Source organism: Doryrhamphus excisus, linkage group LG1 (genome assembly GCF_037039965.1).
Source record: "Doryrhamphus excisus strain RoL-2023G ecotype Guam linkage group LG1, RoL_Dexc_Guam_v1.1, whole genome shotgun sequence".
NCBI classification, from domain to species: domain Eukaryota; kingdom Metazoa; phylum Chordata; class Actinopteri; order Syngnathiformes; family Syngnathidae; genus Doryrhamphus; species Doryrhamphus excisus.
The window spans coordinates 3,621,396-3,641,182 of NC_136357.1; the positions used below are offsets into that span (position 1 = coordinate 3,621,396).

The window sequence follows — 19,787 nt, forward strand, 5'->3', positions numbered from 1 at the left end:
TCCTGATGATGTTCAAACAGAACGTCTCTGGTAGATGTAAAGCTGCCTTTACTCAGTTACGTCTCGATGAATTGTAATATATATTCGTTCTTTTCTGTTAAATTGTTAGATTTATTCAGAATTGAACATTTATGTATTTAACTCCCATGTATTTCCTCCCACATTCCACATTCCAAAAACATGCTAGGTTAATTAGCGACTCCAAATTGTCCATAGGTATGAATGTGAGTGTGAATGGTTGTTTGTCTATATGTGCCCTGTGATTGGCTGGCCACCAGTCCAGGGTGTACTCCGTTTCTTGCCCAAAGACAGCTGGGATAGGCTCCAGCACCCCCGCGACCTTCGTGAGGATAATTGGTAGAAAATGAATGAATTAAAATGTTTTTTTGGTCTTTCCAAAAAGTAATCAGCAGTAGAACATACCTAAGTTTCAGGAAAATATCAGCTCCCAACAAAAAAGGGAGATTTTTTTTTTTGTGACAGTAAATGGGCTGCACGGTGAAGAGTGGTTAGCATGGAGGCCTTACAGCTAAGAGACCCGAGTTCAATTCTCACCTTCGGCCATCTCTGTGTGGAGTTTGCATGTTCTCCCCGGGTTTTCTCCGGGTATTCCGGTTTCCTCCCACATTCCAAAAACATGCTAGGTTAATTAGCGACTCCAAATTGTCCATAGGTATGAATGTGAGTGTGAATGGTTGTTTGTCTATATGTGCCCTGTGATTGGCTGGCCACCAGTCCAGGGTGTACCCCGCCTCTCACCCGAAGACAGCTGGGATAGGCTCCAGCACCCCTGCAACCCTTGTGAGGATAAGCGGTAGAAAATGAATGAATGAAAGTCAACAAAAGAGAGATTACTGCATGTTCAAACTTTTGACAAATCTCAGCGAGATTTGCGGGAAAAAAATGTTTTGCTATTTAGGGTTGGTACGAGTTTTTTTTTTGGGGTGCCTTTTAAGTGCCGATCAGTTCGAACTCTTGCATGGAGTAATGGAACAGAAAAAGCTGTCAGACCAACAACCGTGGGTGACAGGCTGCACTACAAAGCCCTTTCACTGCGCTCTGCTGATGTGCACTCATGTCATGTGCAGCATTAAATCACATCAGTCGTTCAAAGACATTCGGGAATAAAATAGTCCAATTATTGGCTGACATTTAACCGCTCCATGAATTGTGACTCCTGTGTCCTCAAACCGTACCCGCAGTTATCACCACTGATCAAACCAAGCAGGGAGGAAATTTTAAAGATTATAACTTGCAACTCTGAAAAGATCAGAAAGACGCTTTTTCCCCCTTTTTGCCCAAAATGTAAGACTGTCACTAGTTTTACAACTAAGTTGGGAAATCCGACTACTTTAGTATTGATTTTTGTCAGCCACTTCAACTAACATCTTATAACCATGGGTGGACAAAATGAGGCCAAAAGACACGGGTGAAAATCATGTACTAGAAAAATAATAAAATTCTACCCCATAGGAAAGAGGTTAGGCCAGTGGTATAGTGTTTAGCCCAGGGGTGGGCAAACTACGGCCCGGGGGCCACATCCGGCCCACCAAGTGTTTGAATACGGCCCGCCCAATCTTTCCAAAGTATTTCATTTAAACTCAACATACAACCTGACATCATGGCCTGAGCCAACCTTTTGATGGTTTTATCAATTTCGTTTTTTGACATGGTCTGTTGTTTACAAAATGCTCCTGAAAAAAGGGACACAAGCACATAATAATAATAATAATAATAATAATTATTATTATTATTATTATTATTATTATTATTATTATTATTATTATTATTATTATTATTATTATTATTATTATTATTATTATTATTATTATTATTATTATTATTATTATTATTATTATTATCATTATTAGATTATTAGATTATTGTAATTATTATTAGAACTATTATGATTATTCTAATTATTATATTAATGCTAATTATTATATTAATTATATATAATATTGTTATATTTGCATATTTTACATAATAATAATATAATAATTATTATTTTAATTTTATTGTAATTATTATAATATTTTATTATTTTTTAAATATTTAAATATAAATATAAAATAATAAATAATAATAGCAGATTGCATGACAATTTTACAGATACAATAATACCAGGTGGACTGTTACGTGTACAAATATATAGTCTGCGCCCCCCCCCCCCCCCCGTAAATTTTGTCATATCAATGCGGCCCGCGAGTCAAATAGTTTGCCCACCCCTGGTTTAGCCTATGTGCCTTTCAGTCAGGACAATCAGGTTGATGTGGGTATATATATATATATATATATATATATATATATATATATATATGTGAATAGGGGTCGCTTACAATAGTCTACTATATGATGATTCTATTTGGAAGAGTCTGATTCGACAACAGCACAATCCAAAGGAGCTGATGGGACCGCTGGCATTGAACACTAAACACTACAAAGTTTGTCAACATCACCATGAATTAATGACTCATAACAGGTACTAAAAAAAAAATTCATACCAATCACCAAAAACATTGTATCATCACTGAGTATAATTTCAAACGGATATGGTTACGCCAACTTCATTTTATATCCCGTCAGTGAATTTTAATGACAAACATTAAAATGCAAACTGAGCGTTTTTGGCAAGTAAGTTGTTTTTCAAGCCATGACGTTCCATGGCGTCTGTCACGGTTTACCGCCAGCGCTGTTACTTACATACATATGTATGTACACACAATGCTCACTCCCCCGCTTATTTTTTTTTGCACTGCTCGCTCTCTCATTCGTTTCAGTAAAACACTAGCAACACCTTTATCCCTCTTTTCCACTGTTATAAATACACCCAAAGGTGCACATATCATCCTGTTTGCATGCTCATGTTGGTCATGTGACCTATGCATTATGTAATGTAACTTATGCACTAAAAGAAAATGTGGATTTGGCTTAAATTTATGTCAGATATAATGATATCATTATGTCTGATGTGAAGGAATACCTATTTTCTCGGTTGAATGACTATTAAGAGGAATACTGAAGGCCACTGGGAATGGTTTAGTATTTATAAGGAGAGCCTTTTCAGGCAGATAGGCAGTCTACCAGTTTCAGTGACGATATCATGGTCTGTGGCTCTTTTAAGGTAGAACTCCGAGGCTGACTCCTTTATTTTCTTTATTTCAATGTGAAAGTATTTTGGATATTTCTCGTGAATAGTTGTTTCGACTTTGGACTGATACAATAAACATCATCTGAGCAAACGTGACTTCTGCCTGGAGCTGAGTAGCACAACGGTGGACTTTTTCCGATGTGTGCCGACAGCAACCGTGTTGCTGTTTTGTTTGTATTTATTCGTCTTATACTGTTTCTTTGAGGAGGGAAAAAGTCACAAATGAGATTTCTTTATTTGTGGGGGGTCGCCATAAGCTCTGCTCTCAAGAAATGTAAATATGGTAATGGTTTTATTTCATTTGAACATGCATCAGATTACAATTGAATGCATCACATAATCAGTTCACAGTTCCACATGTCCAAAAGGAGTAGGAAGAAGCAAAGCTTATTAAATCCTACCCCTACATCTGGTACTTTTACAATCAGTAACTGTTACATTTGTTCACTTCCTGCTTTCTATAATACAGTTTAAGTTTTTTTTTTCAAGACTCTTCATCCTTGTATTTAGCAAACATCAACTGCTTGTATTGTTTCTTGAATTGGCTCATCGTTGTGCATTGTTTGAGGGTCTTACTCAATCCATTCCATAGTTTGATTCCACATACTGAAATGCTATGGCTTTTTAACGTAGTCCTAGCATATAAGTGTTTCAAATGTAGTTCTTCCCTGAGATCATATTTCTCCTCTCTTGTAGAGAAGTATTGGATGACATTTTTAGCTAATTGGTTATTTTTAGCCTTATGCATTATTTTAGCTGTTTGAAGATGAACTATATCAGCAAGTTGAAGTATTTGTGATTTTTTTTATAAATAAGGAGTTAGTATGTTCTCTGTAGGCGGCATTATGAATTATCCTTACTGACCTTTTTTGCAGTACATTTAGCGAGTGAAGATTGCTTTTATAGTTATCACCACATATTTAATATGAATTAAATATGAATCAACCATGGATAAAATCTAACAAATCCGATTAGAGTATAAAAATCTTTCGTCAAAGACAGCCCTAGTGTGAACTTTGCATGTTTTTTCTGTGCTCGCGTGTTTTTCCCACATTCTGAAAACACACATGTTCGGCATATTGGAGCCCCATCGGTGTGAATGTGGGTATGAATGGTTGTCAATACTGTGTGTGTCATGTGGTTGCCTGGCGACCAGTCTAGACCTCTCGCCCACAGTCAAGTGGGATAGACTCCCTGATGAGGACAAGCGGTACAGAAAACGGGTTGATGAAACAAGGTCACAGAATAAGAGGTTTCCCAATCAAACATGTCTGAGGTAAAAAAAAAGACGAAGGCACTGTACACACACTTGTCTAAATCAAACTTAACCTTGGCAGCCGCTTGACAGTGAATTCACTGACATCAGATCGATGGAGATGAATTATTCACTAAATCTCTCATGAATACATGGCGTTGAACCTTTGAGGACGAGCTCCCTTCCGAATATTATATGTAATGTCAAATACATACAAACATGTTGCAGATCCGGTTTGTAAGACACAATGGGGACACCTTGGGAGCCTGTAATTTAAGACGCATGTCAAATAATCATACAGACGTGCCCTTGGGTCTGAACTACACTCCTTCCTGGCTTTCAAACTTCTTTACAAATCCATCTATCAATTTTCTATGCCGCTTATTAGGGTCATGAGGGTATGCCGCAGCCTATCGCAGCTCTCTTCAGGCGAGAGGCAGGGTACACCCTGGACTGGTCGGCAGCCAGCCAATCACAGGGCACATATAGACAAACAACCATTCACACTCACATTCATACCTATGGACAATTTGGAGTCGCTAATTAACCTAGCATGTTTTTGGAATGTGGGAGGAAAACCGGAGTACCCAAAGAAAACCCACGCATGCAACATGCAAACTCTACACGAAATGGCCCGAGGGTGGAATTGAACTCGGGTATCCTAGCTGTGAGGCCTGTATGCTAACCACGTAAAAAATGAAGATGTGAGGCTATGTGTCACGTTCCGCGTGACATCTTGGTTTTCAGGTCAGTTTTTTTCCATTGCAACTAGCGCACTGATTGTAGTTGTAACTAGCATGTCGAGTTTAGCTGTGTACTGTTTAGCTGTTGAGTCATTGTTTATGCTGTACTGTGTTTCCTCGCTATATCACGGTTGACCTTTCGCGGATTCACCGTTTTGTTTTGTTTTTTAACAGTGTAAGGACGTATCATTGTGTTCTTCCTCCTTGTGGTGTATTAGAGCAATCTAAAGGTGTTCTGTTCTATCTGTCTATGATTGTATTTACTACACCCTGGACTGGTCGCCAGTTAATCACAGGGCACATATAGACAAACAACCATTCACACTCGCATTCATACCTATGGACAATTTAGTCGCTAATTAACCTAGCATGTTTTTGGAATGTGGGAGGAAACCGGAGTACCCGGAGAAAACATGCAAATTCCACACAGAGATGGAATTGAACTCGGGTCTCCTAGCTGTGAGGCCTGTGCGCTAACCACTCGGGCGCCATGCAACCGGATTTACATTCCTATGTGACACAATTAAGTGGTTAGAGTCCATTTAGGTTGGAATCAAACCTTCTGGAACGGAGTAATGCTACCAGCCAAGGCTCCACAAGGAAAGGAAAATTATTATTTCATTTCTCATTTGACTTTCAGATTCATACAGAAATTCCTCATTGATGTAGTTTGCAGCACATTGAAAAATACCTGAGTAAGTACTGAATGACTGTGTTCCATTTTCACTTGAATGTGGCTTGCCCTCTAAAAGCCATTACAGTGTGATGGAGCATACAACATAGTGCTGAAGGTTTTCTGCCTCAATTTGCTCATTAAGAACCTCTTGAACGTGTCCTCTAATTGGAAACGCTTTAATGCAAAGGATGCTGTATACTCAGGATGAGACGTCTTCCCTTGTAAGTACTGACATAAAAAAAAAAACTATAAATTGGATTTATTTCAGGCCTTCTGGGAAGTTAGTTAACCTTCAAGAAAACATATGGGTAACAAAAAGGATTCATTGGGATTGCTCCGTATTGAATCGCAAATGGTTTCTCTGGAATTGCATTCATAAAGCTTCATTTTTGCTCTCTTCTCAGACACGGGACTCGATGTGCTGGGGAGGTTGCAGCTGCAGTTAACAATGGTGTTTGTGGAGTGGGTGTGGCCTATAATGCTAAAATTGGAGGTGAGTGCATATTCATACATATCATTTTTATATATATATATATAGTGTCTGGGAGTGTTAGCAGCAGGTTTGCAGTGTAGAAAAAGTTCCAGTATGAATGCTCACTGCATGTGTTCTCTGCTTGTTAATAAAGTGATTGAAGTGCGTTGTGAGTCTCTCCACAGCGGTAATACGGTAATATTTTACACTGGTTTCTAGGTGTCAGTCACCCTGAGTGTGAATATTATATTATTTATGTCTACGATGGCTTATTTTCTGTTATTATGTGTACTTTATTGGGTAATACTGGTATAAAGGTGATTATCAGGGTGTTATTAAATAGGGCTCTAATAATGATATAATTTTTAAAAAATTAAATTAAATTAAATTAAATTAAATTAAATTAAATTAAATTAAATTAAATTAAATTAAATTAAATTAAATTAAATTAAATTAAATTATTAATTCATTCATTCATTTTCTACCGCTTTTCCTCCCGAGGGTCGCGGGGGTGCTGGAGCCTATCCCAGCTGGACTGGTCGCCAGCCAATCACAGGGCTTAAATTAAATTAAATTAAATTAAATTAAATTAAATTAAATTAAATTAAATTAAATTAAATTAAATTAAATTAAATTAAATTAAATTAAATTAAATTAAATTAAATTAAATTAAATTAAATTAAATTAAATTATTCATTCATTCATTCATTCATTTTATACTGCTTTTCCGGGTGCTGGAGCCTATCCCAGCTGTCTTTGGGCAAGAGGCGGGGTACACCCTGGACTGGTTGCCAGCCAATCACAGGACACATATAGACAAACAAACGTGCAGCCCCTAAATTAAATTAAATTAAATTAAATTAAATTAAATTAAATTAAATTAAATTAAATTAAATTAAATTAAATTAAATTAAATTAAATTAAATTAAATTAAATTAAATTAAATTAAAAAACTAAACTAAACTATATTAGGAAAGCAGGAAGTGAACAAATGTAACAGTTACTGATTTTTTTTTAAACCTTAAACCATATTAAGAAAGCAGGAAGTGAACAAATGTAACAGTTACCGATTGTAAAAGTACCAGATGGAGGGGTAGGATTTAATAAGCTTTGCTTCTTCCTACTCCTTTCGGACATGTGGAACTGTGAACTGATTATGTGATGCATTCAATTGTAATCTGATGCATGTTGAAATGAAATAAAACCATATACATTTAGAAGGTCATAAAAAGGTCACCATAACAAGATCACCATATATAATTGAATTACTTTTGAATTAAATGAAACAAATAACTTGAAAGACAGTCTTTTTTTGTTTGTTTGTGATCAAGTGCAGCATTACCGCATAGGCGGACATGCTGGAAGCTTGTTAGCTTCAATGCTAGGCTCCAAAGTGGCAAGTCCTAACTCTATAGTACATGCAAGTTTGTTTCCCAATCTTCGGGGAAACAATGAGTTTGAGCAATATCTTGTCACACTGGGACAAAAAAGAACGCTATGCCACCCTTGTTTCACAAATATAAGTACTACGAGTGTAACGATTCGCTGCTATTCAAATAACTCATAAACCCATAAACATTTAGTACTAGAACAAATCAAATGGCTAATTATTATCATAGTCTCCTGAAAAGTCCTTTACTTCATTTCAAAATTTGTACCACGTTTTGACATCAAATGATCTGTTAATAGCGTGATGATGGAAGCTGTCACGAGACAGCTTGCAACCCCTGAGGAACTTTAGTCAGCCCCATCCAGATGTTCCTCACAGCTCTCCTTCTTTGTCTTCATTACCATTCGTCTCCCAATGGAGCAGCATATTGGCCCCGCTTGTCAAGAATGAATCCTCGGTGAATCTTTTCACGTCATAGGAGATTGCTAATGAGCATCTGTCGAACGCTTCTGTATTCTAAAAGCATGTTCACGAGTACAAGAGGGGGACTTTTAAAATTGGGCGTACCCTTATTGCGTAATGATAAGTAATTATTGTTTAAACACAGCAGTTGACCTTACGCGGCTCAATTAATGTTGTTGTGTTTTCACTATGTTGACACACACACACACACACACACACTCATCCGCAGCATCCTCTGATGCTCCTGGGCAATCACAGCTTTGTGTCACCGAGCTGCAAGACAATAAAGACAACTGTAACAACAGTAATGATAATTACAACTGCAGTAGAGCCTGTGCAAAATAAGCACCAAGTAAACTTTTTTGCTGTGTGTCACATTTTAGGGTACTGGATAATCAAGGCAAAACGCCGCCCGCAGCGAGACTACAGCTTTGTGTGCATCCACCCTGTTGGCAGGTGTGTGAATGCCCGCAGGGTCTGGCAGCTTGTCTGGAATAGATTATTGAAGTCTTAATGCGGACGTCGGGTCTTGCCGGAAAAGGTCCGGGGATCTGGTCCCGGTAATAGACCTCATTTGATGGTGGTTCATTTCACACCTTTCGACCGCCATTAATGTTCGCAGGGCTGATCTAAGGCTGCTCACATCAAACGGCCAGGCAGCGGCGTGTTTAGGAATGATTAAAGGTGTCATTTTGCTTCTACCCTGTGGACATATCCGTCTGTTGCAGGCTCGGTAACCTCTCAGCCCCCTTTTTTTTTGCTAGTCCTTCCTGCGTGTGTGTATTTTTATTTTTTTTTATTAACTCATTGGATGTCCATCGAAGTAGAATGTAAGAGCAAAGTTTTGTCCTCGTTAAAGCTAGACATTTTTTATGTTTGCAGCTAAAATGTTTTTTTTCTTTTTGCTCCAGGCAGTAAAATTGGTGTTTGGAATTCAACTGATGAGAAGCTTCCCCTGCTTGTCACCTCACAGAGGCTTTTTCCCCCACTTCCTCGTCTTACATATACAGTTCTTAGAGATGCTCTTGATTGGCTTTCTTACCAGTACCATGCCAACACTTGTGTAATGGATTATGGTGTTTCTTTTGGGTTTATTTAAAAAAATTAACACTTTTTGTGCACAATATTGCTCTCTGGTTCTACAATATCTTACTTATTGTGTGGAAATATGGGGTAATAACTATAAAAGCAATCTTCACTCGCTAAATGTACTGCAAAAAAAGGTCAGTAAGGATAATTCATAATACCGCCTACAGAGAACATACTAACTCTTTATTTCTAAAATCACAAATACTTCAACTTGCTGATATAGTTAATTTTCAAACAGCTAAAGTAATGCATAAGGCTAAAAATAACCATCCAATAAGAACTAAAGAACTAAATTTGAAACACTTCTATGCTAGGACTACGTTAAAAAGCCATCAGTATGATTGATTCAGTATGTGGAATCAAACTATTGAATGGATTGAGTAAGGACCTCAAACAATGCACAACGATGAGCCAATTCAAGAAACAATACAAGCAGTTGATGTTTGCTAAATACAAGGATGAAGAGTCTTGAACCAGTCATGATGTGCTATATATATCACTATATTGACACTTACTATGGTACCCATTATGTCATTGGATGCTCATATCACCTCCTACTTCGATACGGGGTGCATTATTAAAAAAATAAAAATAAAAAAACCTTAAACTGTATTATGGAAAGCAGGAAGTGAACAAATGTAACAGTTACTGATTGTAAAAGTACCAGATCGAGGGGTAGGATTTACTACTCCAACAGTTACTATAATAACTATATAATATGTAGTAATGTAATATAAAAGAATGTAATTGTATGGTCATATTACCTCGTACTTCAGTACGGGACAAAAAATTACAAAATATAAAAATAAAAAAAATTTAAAAAAAAAACTGTATTATGGAAAGCAGGAAGTGAACAAATGTAACAGTTACTGATTGTAAAAGTACCAGATTGAGGGGTAGGATTTAATAAGCTTTGCTTCTTCCTACTCCATTTGGACATGTGGAACTGTGAACTGATTATGTGATGCATTCAATTGTAATCTGATGCATGTTCAAATGAAATAAAAACATTACCATTACCAATAAGTCAAAATATAATACAATATAAAATGAAAAGCAAGTTATAGAAAGTGATTCTGTGATATTAGAAGTATTAAAGGAAGACACCATTTTCCCTCCATATAAAACCAGCCTTTAGTGTTCTGTTTCACTTGACTCTTGTTTTTGTTTTCTGTCGTTTTCACGCCTTTTACGGTATTTTGTGTGTGCAGCGCTACTTGTTTCATGGTAATCAGTGCTGCTATTCAAGTGTTTCAAGTTACAGTCATTCCAAAATAGCAGTTATAATCAAAGGCAATACTTGGAAATAATTCCCGATCTCGGACATACTGAGGTAGCAATCATGGTTCTCTGTACTTTTATGCCATTATGAGTCAGACAATATTTTCGGACATCCCTGACTATTTATGCTGCTCTCATTATCATTAGACCACTCACCGAATTTGCGCTGCTTTTACGTTGTGTTTAACAGGAGTCCGTATGTTGGATGGGGAGGTGACCGATGTCGTAGAGGCCCACTCTCTTAGCCTCAACCCACAGCACATCCACATTTACAGTGCCAGCTGGGGCCCAGAAGATGACGGAAAATCGCTGGACGGCCCTGCTAAGCTGGCCAAGGAGGCTTTTCAGCAGGGAATCACCAAGGTCAGTCATGCCTTCGAGCTTGGACTTTTGGCATTTTTAATCAGTGCTAAAAATAATAACTCGAAGTAAGTCAGTGACATGATGCCGTCTGTTTTTTGAGTCAAAATGCGACCTGCATTTTGACTCTGATTTGGCTAGGTATGTAAATAATGCTGCCAAAGTTAATAATGCATTAGCAAATTCTGTTTAAGGCCACTAATTTCTACTTGTGTCCTGTAGTTTAAACAAACAGGAAGCGCTGCAACTGGAAGCGCTGTGAGATATCGAAACACACTCCCACGGTAGGACGGACATGACTATAAAATATAGTCATTTGAATGGCAGTCCTGCCAGATGGTAAAGTCAAGTCTGATTTATTTATACAGCCCTTAATCACTAAAGAGCCTCGAAGGGCTTTCTTTACAAGCTGGCAACAATCGACAACGACATCCCCTGATCTGAACCCCCATCCAGGCAAGGAAAAAGAAACCCATGGTTCTAATGACAAAAAAATATTATTCTTTACACTTATTTTTTCTTATATCTTATTCTGTTTTTTTTTATAGTTTTTAATTTTTTTGATGGAGCCTATCCCAGTTGTCTTCGGGCGAGAGGCAGGGTACATCCTGGACTGGTGGCCAGCCAATCACAGGGCACAAATAGACAAACAACCATTCACACTCCCATTCATACCTATGGACAATTTGGAGTCGCCAATTAACCTAGCATGTTTTTGGAATGTGGGAGGAAACCGGAGTATCCGGAGAAAACCCACGCATGCACGGGGAGAACATGGAAACTCCACACAGAGATGGCCCAGGGTGGAATTGAACTCGGGTGTCTTAGCTGTGAGGCCTGTGCGCTAACCTCTCGTCCGCCATATTTGTATGTATTAACAGCTCCAGATGAACTTTAATAGTAGCAGAACATTTCAATCACACATTAGCAATGTGAAGTTGCGTTCAAAGACACTGCGTCATTTAAGTTGAATTCACATGTTTGGATGGTATGTGTATTTTCTGGGATTTTTGAGCATGCTTAAATGCAGCAAATTATATTTCGACTTGATAAGAATAACCACTGGACTGGAATGGTGTTGGAATTGGACTGCTGTTGATGTGTTCAGGTCAGAATAAAGTCATAAAAGAGCGTCAGAATTTATGGAATGTGGGAGGAAACCGGAGTACCCGGAGAAAACCCACGCATGCACGGGGAGAACATGCAAACTCCACATAGAGATAGCCCAGGCTGGAATTGAACTTGGGTGTCTTAGCTGTGAGGCCTGACCCCTAACCACTCATCCACAGTGCAGCTCACTGTGTTTTGTAAACAGAAATAAAAATGATTCTATATATTTGTATGTATTAACAGATAACAAATGAACTTTAATAGTAGCAGAACATTTCAATCACACATTATCAATGTGAAGTTGCGTTCAAAGACACTGCGTCATTTAAGTTGAATTCACATGTTTGGATGGTACGTGTATTTTCTGGGATTTTTGAGCATGCTGGTGGAATGGTGTTGGAATTGGACTGCTGTTGATGTGTTCAGGTCAGAATAAAGTCATAAAAGAACGTCAGATTTTATGGAATGTGGGAGGAAACCGGAGAAAACCCACGCATGCACGGTGAGAACATGCAAACTCCACACAGAGATAGCCGAGGGTGGGATTGAACTTGTGTCTCCTAGCTGTGAGTTCTCCGCTGCTAACCACTCAACCGCTGTGCAGCCCATGATTTAGAATTGACCTTAGTAAATATTGCGACATTTCTCCAGCGGCCCACAGTGTAACCCACCAGTGATTTAACAAGGATAGGAACCAAACGTAGTCGTCCTTTGTGCCTTTGTCCCCCTTTAGCCCTCAAATATTACAAAGGTAATGTTGTCCAGTGCTAATTATTTCTCATGGAACATAGTTGAAGGATGCAGGAAAAATTAATTCTTGTGAAATGAAGCAAAACACAGCAGCAGCCATCGATGCAGAACAATAGATGGAACCGAGCACTGCAGTAATTGGTGTATAAATAAATGAGACTATACTGGGAATGGGGGGGGGGGGGGTCACGTCTTCGAATGTGCACCGCTCAACGAATCTTGTTGTGTCATGGAGGAAAAATCTCCAGACAGCCGAACAACAGGACCTGTCTGGTTCTGCGTGTGTGCTGCTGTCAGCGAGATAACCTCTGGCACTCATCTTTCCTCATCTAGCAACCGTTACCTGCGGCAAAGGGCATTGTCGACTCATAAATTGGGCTGCGGGCTTTAGCAGCATAACCTGCGGCTTAAAATGATCGGATAAAGCGTATTTCTGACAGTGTTAGAAAAGATCAAAGCTTCAGGGTTCCATTAATTAGGCAAATAATTCCTTTTAAAGCGCGTTCCGGTATAAACAAGGTTGTTTTAGTTTACGGGCCAAGATGTGGTCATTTGTTGTTGAAAATCACATTTTCAGGGTCGATTTGCCACTAGCTGTTCCTAGCGGCACTGAAAAGAAATCTTTTGGTCTGTCAACGGTTCGACAGCTCATCCAGATGATATACCAAAAAGCAAAAAATAAACATTCAGGGCTTTGCAACTTCAGGCAGACCAACAAAAAAAAAACAAAATAAGAAAAAAAAATCAGACTATATTCTCCATCTTGACTGAAAACAGGAGGAAGGTTTGTACCTTTTGTGTGGTTTTGTGTATCTGAGTCTTAACGTGTGAAGAGAAAGAGATACACATTTTTTTTTTGTCTTCATTCCTTGCTTGACATATGCATTGGTGTGAAAAAGTGTCTGCCCGTGACCTGATTTTTTATTTTTTTTTTGCATGTTTTTCCACACTTAGATGTTTCACATTATTAAACTTATAATTATTTATATTTATATTAAAAATTTCAGATTATTTAGATATTAGTCAATGACAACACAATTGAACACATTTTTTATGAAGGGAGAAAAAAATCTGAATCTACATGGCTCTGTGTGGAAAAAGTTGCCGCCTAAATATTGTCAACTAAATAAGCAGTAATAATAAACTTAATTAAAACTAAACCAAATTAGACAGCAAAATTTATGGTTCCATTTGTCACAGCAAGTCTTCCAGGTCCTGAAGCAGTAAAACAGCCACAGACCATCACACTACCACCACTGTATTTTACTGTTGTGATTTTACTTTTACGTCAGATGTAATGGGACACACACATTTCTAAAAAATTAGAACTTTCCAACTTCAGGCAGACCAACAAAAAAAAACAAATAAAAGAAGAAAAAAAAAATCAGTCTATATTCTCCATCTTGACTGAAAACAGGAGGAAGGTTTGTACCTTTTGTGTGGTTTTGTGTATCTGAGTCTTAACGTGTGAAGAGAAAGAAATACATTTTTTTTTTGTCTTCATTCCTTGCTTGACATATGCAGTGGTGTGAAAAAGTGTCTGCCCCGGACCTGATTTTTTATTTTTTATTCCACACTTAGATGTTTCAGATTATTAAATTATAATTATTTCTATTTATATTTAAAATTATTATGTTTCAGATTATTTAGATATTAGTCAATGACAACACAATTGAACACATTTTTTATGAAGGGAGAAAAAAATCTGAATCGACATGGCCCTGTGTGGAAAAAGTTTCCGCTGAAATATTGCCCCCTAAATAACTAAATAAGCAGCTAAATAAATAACTAAATTAAAACTAAACTAAATTGGACAGCAAAATTTATGGTTCCATTTGTCACAGCAAGTCTTCCAGGTCCTGAAGCAGCAAAACAGCCACAGACCATCACACTACCACCACTGTATTTTACTGATGTTACTTTTACGTCAGATGTAATGGGACACACACATTTCCAAAAAGTAGAACTTTGTCTTTGTCACACCACAAAAACTGTTTTCCAGTGCTTTTCGTCTTGAAACTGTTTTTGCCCAGTGTCTTTATTATGGTGGAGACATATGCTGAGGTTTTTTGGATATTGTTGTGGGGTCTTTTGTGACCCCTTGGATGAGTCGTGGCTGTGCTGTTGGGGTAGTTTTGCAAAAAACATATAAAATATAATAAATCGTAGTGGAGCAAACACTTTTTCACATCATTGTACATTATTTCTAATGCGAACAAATGATTCCGTTAACATTTTGGTTAAAGTCAAACCTTCTGGAACGGATTAATGGCTATAATAATAATTAAAAAAATTTAAACCTAATGTACTCCTTTGAAATTAAAGTGGTTAGTTATTAATTGAGACCAGTAATTCATTGGCTTGAGGTTGTCGTGACTCAATTAGGCGCACTAATTGAATGTTACAGAGCACACTGGGCACATTTTGTTACGGAATACTCTTATATACTCTTCTGGCACGGAGACCATTTGTAAGTAATGTGAAAAAATATAATTATATGATAATTATATGTGTCGACTGGAAGAATGAAATGTTGTATTTGAGACAGCAGTGTTGTTTAATTATGTCTGCACTAATTAAGTCTAGCTCAGAGATTGAAGCTCTTGTGTCAACCACTGAGGAGGTTATTTAATACACACTTATGATGATTGCGTACAGGTATTTATAAGTGGTCATATAGCAATTTTTTTTTCACAAATATCATGATGAACTAAGTTGTTACTGTTCATTTTAATTGAGAGTAAATGTCCTTTATAAACCAGAGATGAGTAGAAATGTATTTTTAGAAAGGTGCAGTCCTGACAGCAGATGGCCCTGTGACCTCTGTCTTAGTCCATCGTGGCCAAAAAAGGACAGAACTTATCTGCAGAACTGCAGTTATATGAGCAAACATGGAGGGAAAGGTCATCTTATGTGAGGAAAGACGTTTACAAAATTGGAATTTTTGAAAGGGTAAAGATAACCAATGCAGCAATCAAGAAGGCTCACACTAATCTTGATTATGTTCACTGTAATAAGATAATAAGAAGCTATGTTTTTGTTGTTAGGCTTCCAAATGAATGTGTTACATTTTTAATCACAAGATATAAATCACATAAAAATTGTCAGCCTGTTTGTAGCAGCGCAAATGTAATGAGATTAAACGGGTGATGTAGAGTTTGCAGTTTGCACGAGAAGATTTTGTAATTACTTTGTTATCTTTGTTGCAATATGCCGCCTGACATTAGACGGTAATAGATGTACAGCTGCTCGAAAGACACTACGTACCTCATAAAGCATTTAAGAGGAGGACTATCTCTGTAATACAGTTGTGCAGTCATTTGCAATAATGTTGCTTTGGTTTGTTTTTTTTTTAACCTCAGGGCCGTGGCGGACTCGGTTCCATTTTCATTTGGGCGTCGGGAAACGGTGGCAGAGAGCAGGACAACTGCAACTGTGATGGCTACACCAACAGCATTTACACATTATCCATCAGCAGCGCCACGCAGTCCGGTAATGTGCCGTGGTACAGCGAGCCCTGCGCATCCACTCTTGCGTCCACCTTCAGCTCGGGAAACCCGGGGGAGAAACAAATAGTAAGTGCACAAACGGTTTTGTGTTGGAATGAAAAGACACAAGATAGTTCTCCGTAAGTACACACCTTTCAAATTTAGTGTAAACATATATTAATGGTATATCTCTGCTGTCAAAATAAGAGCAACTGATGTGTAACATTCAGGAAGCCAAGCTGACAAGTACTGAGAAACGCCGCGTGCTTTTTTTTTTTTTTTTTTTTTTCGATCTGCTTGTCAAGAAACGCTCGCCTCAGGGACAAGGAACAGATAACCATTAAATGTAACATGCCCTTCAAAGAGAAGGCAGGCTGTGGGCCACCAAAACACAGATACCTCTGTGGTTGTTTGTTATGGTGCTTTAGCAGTCATCGGGATCGAGGTTTATTCTTTCTAAACCAATGTTTTATTTCCAATGTCAAATATTTTGATTTACAGGACTTAATGAATGACTTAGTAGACTCTACGGGACAATGGCTTAATTTTTCAGTGTTTTTTTAATGCATAAAAAGAATCACATAACATTTGTTTATTGCATCAAGGCTTTTTGACTTTGTCAGAAAACTCAATTTCAACAAAATAAAACCAAAAAAAAAATTTTTTCTACTACATTTTAAAATGGTCTGGTTGAAATTATGACCACTGTATTGTTAGGGTCGGTTTTGACCCGGTTATAATAATATGACTATAAAGCAATATTTTGAGCCACAACTGAAATCATAAATATACAATTAGGAGAATTCACTCATTTGATTGGCTGATTTCACATTTACAATTTGGATCATGGAAAGAATGGCAAGAAGTACAGTGAACCAAGATCTGGACCTGTTCTGCTTTTTTATTTCACTTTATACTAAAGTTCTGTTGATGAAAACAATAACTTTTTCTACCTTTTCTTGACATTAATATATATGGGTCAAAATTCACCCGAAAACCATAGATGTTTCTTTAGTGATTAATACTAAAATGAGAAAATAACTAAAACTAATTGATTTAAGAGATATGTTCTATATCCCTCAGTAATAGCCAGGTAACAAAAGAATTCATTTTATTAATATGATTCTTTTGAGGTTAATTTTACCATTTTTGGAAATTTAAATTGAACATGCATCAGATTACAATTGAATGCATCACATAATCAGTTCACAGTTCCACATGTCCAAAAGGAGTAGGAAGAAGCAAAGCTTATTAAATCCTACCCCTCCATCTGGTACTTTTACAATCAGTAACATTTGTACACTTCCTGCTTTCCATAATACAGTTTAAGGTATTTTTTTTGTTTTGTTTTTATTTTTAATTTTTACATTTTTTGCCCCGTACCGAAGTACGAGGTGATATGACCAATTTATTAATATGATTCTTTTGAGGTTCATTTTACCATTTTTGGAAATTGAAATCAAGGAATATAGTGACAAAAAAGGCCTACATGCCCACACCAAAAGTATTAAAACCAACTTTTTCATTAAATGAGGAAGCCTAAGAAGGTAACCAAGACATAAGAAGCAAATTTAATGGTAACTTATTGTTTTTAGTGTATTTTATATCTGATTTAATACATGGGTAAAAACTGACCCGTTAATAAGAGATGATACCATAAATCTAACACAAGAGGAAGGTTAATAATGACAAGGTCTTATGACTACAACGCTCAATGGTCTCTAATCTCGATGGTTCCAAGGTAGTATGGCTTCATTGTGCCGTAATTGTTAGGTTGTATGTCTCCATTTCTCCATGATTGCTCAGTGCTTTTGCTTCATCGTTCCTATGGTTCCTAGGCTTTCATTTCCCTCTGGACTGCATAGCAATGTGGCCATCAAGGCTGGGAGGATCAAATAATGGTTGGTTCAAATGGTTCCAAGCCCATAAAGCAATAAGAGCCGAAGAGCATTGAAAGCTTTGATAATTGAAGCCGCAAAATCTCAGAATCAGGAAGCAATTAAGGCAATAAAACCAAGGAACCTAGAAACCTTTGGGCTAAAACTGAACATTGAACATTGAACATTGCAAACATGGTGCCTAGTACTCCTGATGCAGTCGTCAGTAGGTGAATTAGGTAAAACTGTCAACATGCTTTGACTACCTTGGCCTTTTTATGGTTTCTTTGTCCTGTATTGCACAATAGAAACACAAGCCCGCACCTCCAGTACCTGCTCAGTCTGCCCTCTTATTTACTATTGCTGCTTACAAAAGAAAAGATGCCCTTTAAGTTCCCGGGACCTCGTCTTTCTAACACTCATCGTTCACTGTGAAACTCCCATCACAGGGAAGTGGAATACTGAATGTGTCAAATTAAATGTGTCTCTCCATCTCCAATCCCATCTCCCAAGGTGACAACAGACCTCAGGCAAAAGTGCACAGACACTCACACGGGAACGTCAGCTTCAGCACCACTGGCTGCTGGGATTATTGCCCTGGCACTGGAGGCCAAGTGAGTTGAATCATTCTCTTTTTACCGCCATGTATGAGGCCTTGTGGTCATTCTAATAGTCTTATTATGGGCTTGCTCAGTAATGCAAGCCCCATAGACTGCTGCTTAGCAGCTGTCTATGGGGCTTGCATTACTGAGCAAGCCCATAACAATATGGGCTTGCTCAGTAATGCAAGCCCCATAGACTTGCATTACATAGCAGCTGGGGCTTGCGTTACTGAGCAAGCCCATATTGTTATTCCTTGTGATGTTTAGCTATTATTATATCTTAATCTTCCCATTTTTGCGCGCGTAATGCGGCCAAAACCGCAAGAAGGACCCCCCCACACATGTTACACCGCCGGGAATCCTGACGCTCAGGACTACAGCGGTATTTATTTTTTGGAACGTTTTGTGTAACCATGCCGACGCTATTCACCAACACGTTCAAAAATGGGCCACTAGATTAGGTACACCTGTTCTATTTTTCGAACAGCCACAATCCAGGAAAAATGTGAATTTACAGACTTCTCAACTCTCTCTGTGGCTAAATGCTAATTGCTAGCATGTTAGCATTTAAGCTAATTTACTCATGTCTAAAGGCAAATACACACATGGCATGATGTAGGGAGATTATAGGACAACCTTGGCACTTTCTAAACTTGAGGCCCTCTTGCTAGGTGCTAGCATGATGACTGTTAGCATGTTAGCATTTTAGCTAATTTACTCATATATAAAGGCAAATACACACACGGTATGATGTGGGGACACTATCGGACTGCCTGGAGACTTTTTGGACTTGAGGCTGTCTTGCTAGGTGTTAGCATGGTGATTGTTAGCATGTTAGCATTTTAGCTAATTTACTCATGTCTAAAGGCAAATACACACATGGCATGATGTGGGGACACTGTGAGACTGCCCCAAACTTTTCGGGACCTGAGGCTGTCTTGCAAGGTGCTAGCATGATAGCCGTTAGCATGTTAGCATTTAAGCTAATTTACTCATGTCTAAATGCAAATAGACACATGGTATGATGTGGGGACACTATCGGACTGCCTGGACACTTTTTGGACTTGAGGCTTTCTTGCTA

The 19,787-nt window shown here is 37.9% G+C and overlaps 1 protein-coding gene across 2 annotated transcripts in view; it reads left to right on the forward strand.

The window, feature by feature from the left end:
• The window catches only part of furinb (furin (paired basic amino acid cleaving enzyme) b), an 88,051-nt gene that overhangs the window by 50,526 nt on the left and 17,738 nt on the right, over positions 1-19,787 (forward strand). For both annotated transcript variants that reach the window (XM_058074693.2, XM_058074692.2), the window contains 4 exons: positions 6,230-6,318; positions 10,710-10,882; positions 16,102-16,314; positions 18,618-18,718. In XM_058074693.2, the coding sequence (XP_057930676.2) occupies positions 6,230-6,318; positions 10,710-10,882; positions 16,102-16,314; positions 18,618-18,718 (576 nt within the window). The remainder of the gene's footprint in view (positions 1-6,229; positions 6,319-10,709; positions 10,883-16,101; positions 16,315-18,617; positions 18,719-19,787) is intronic.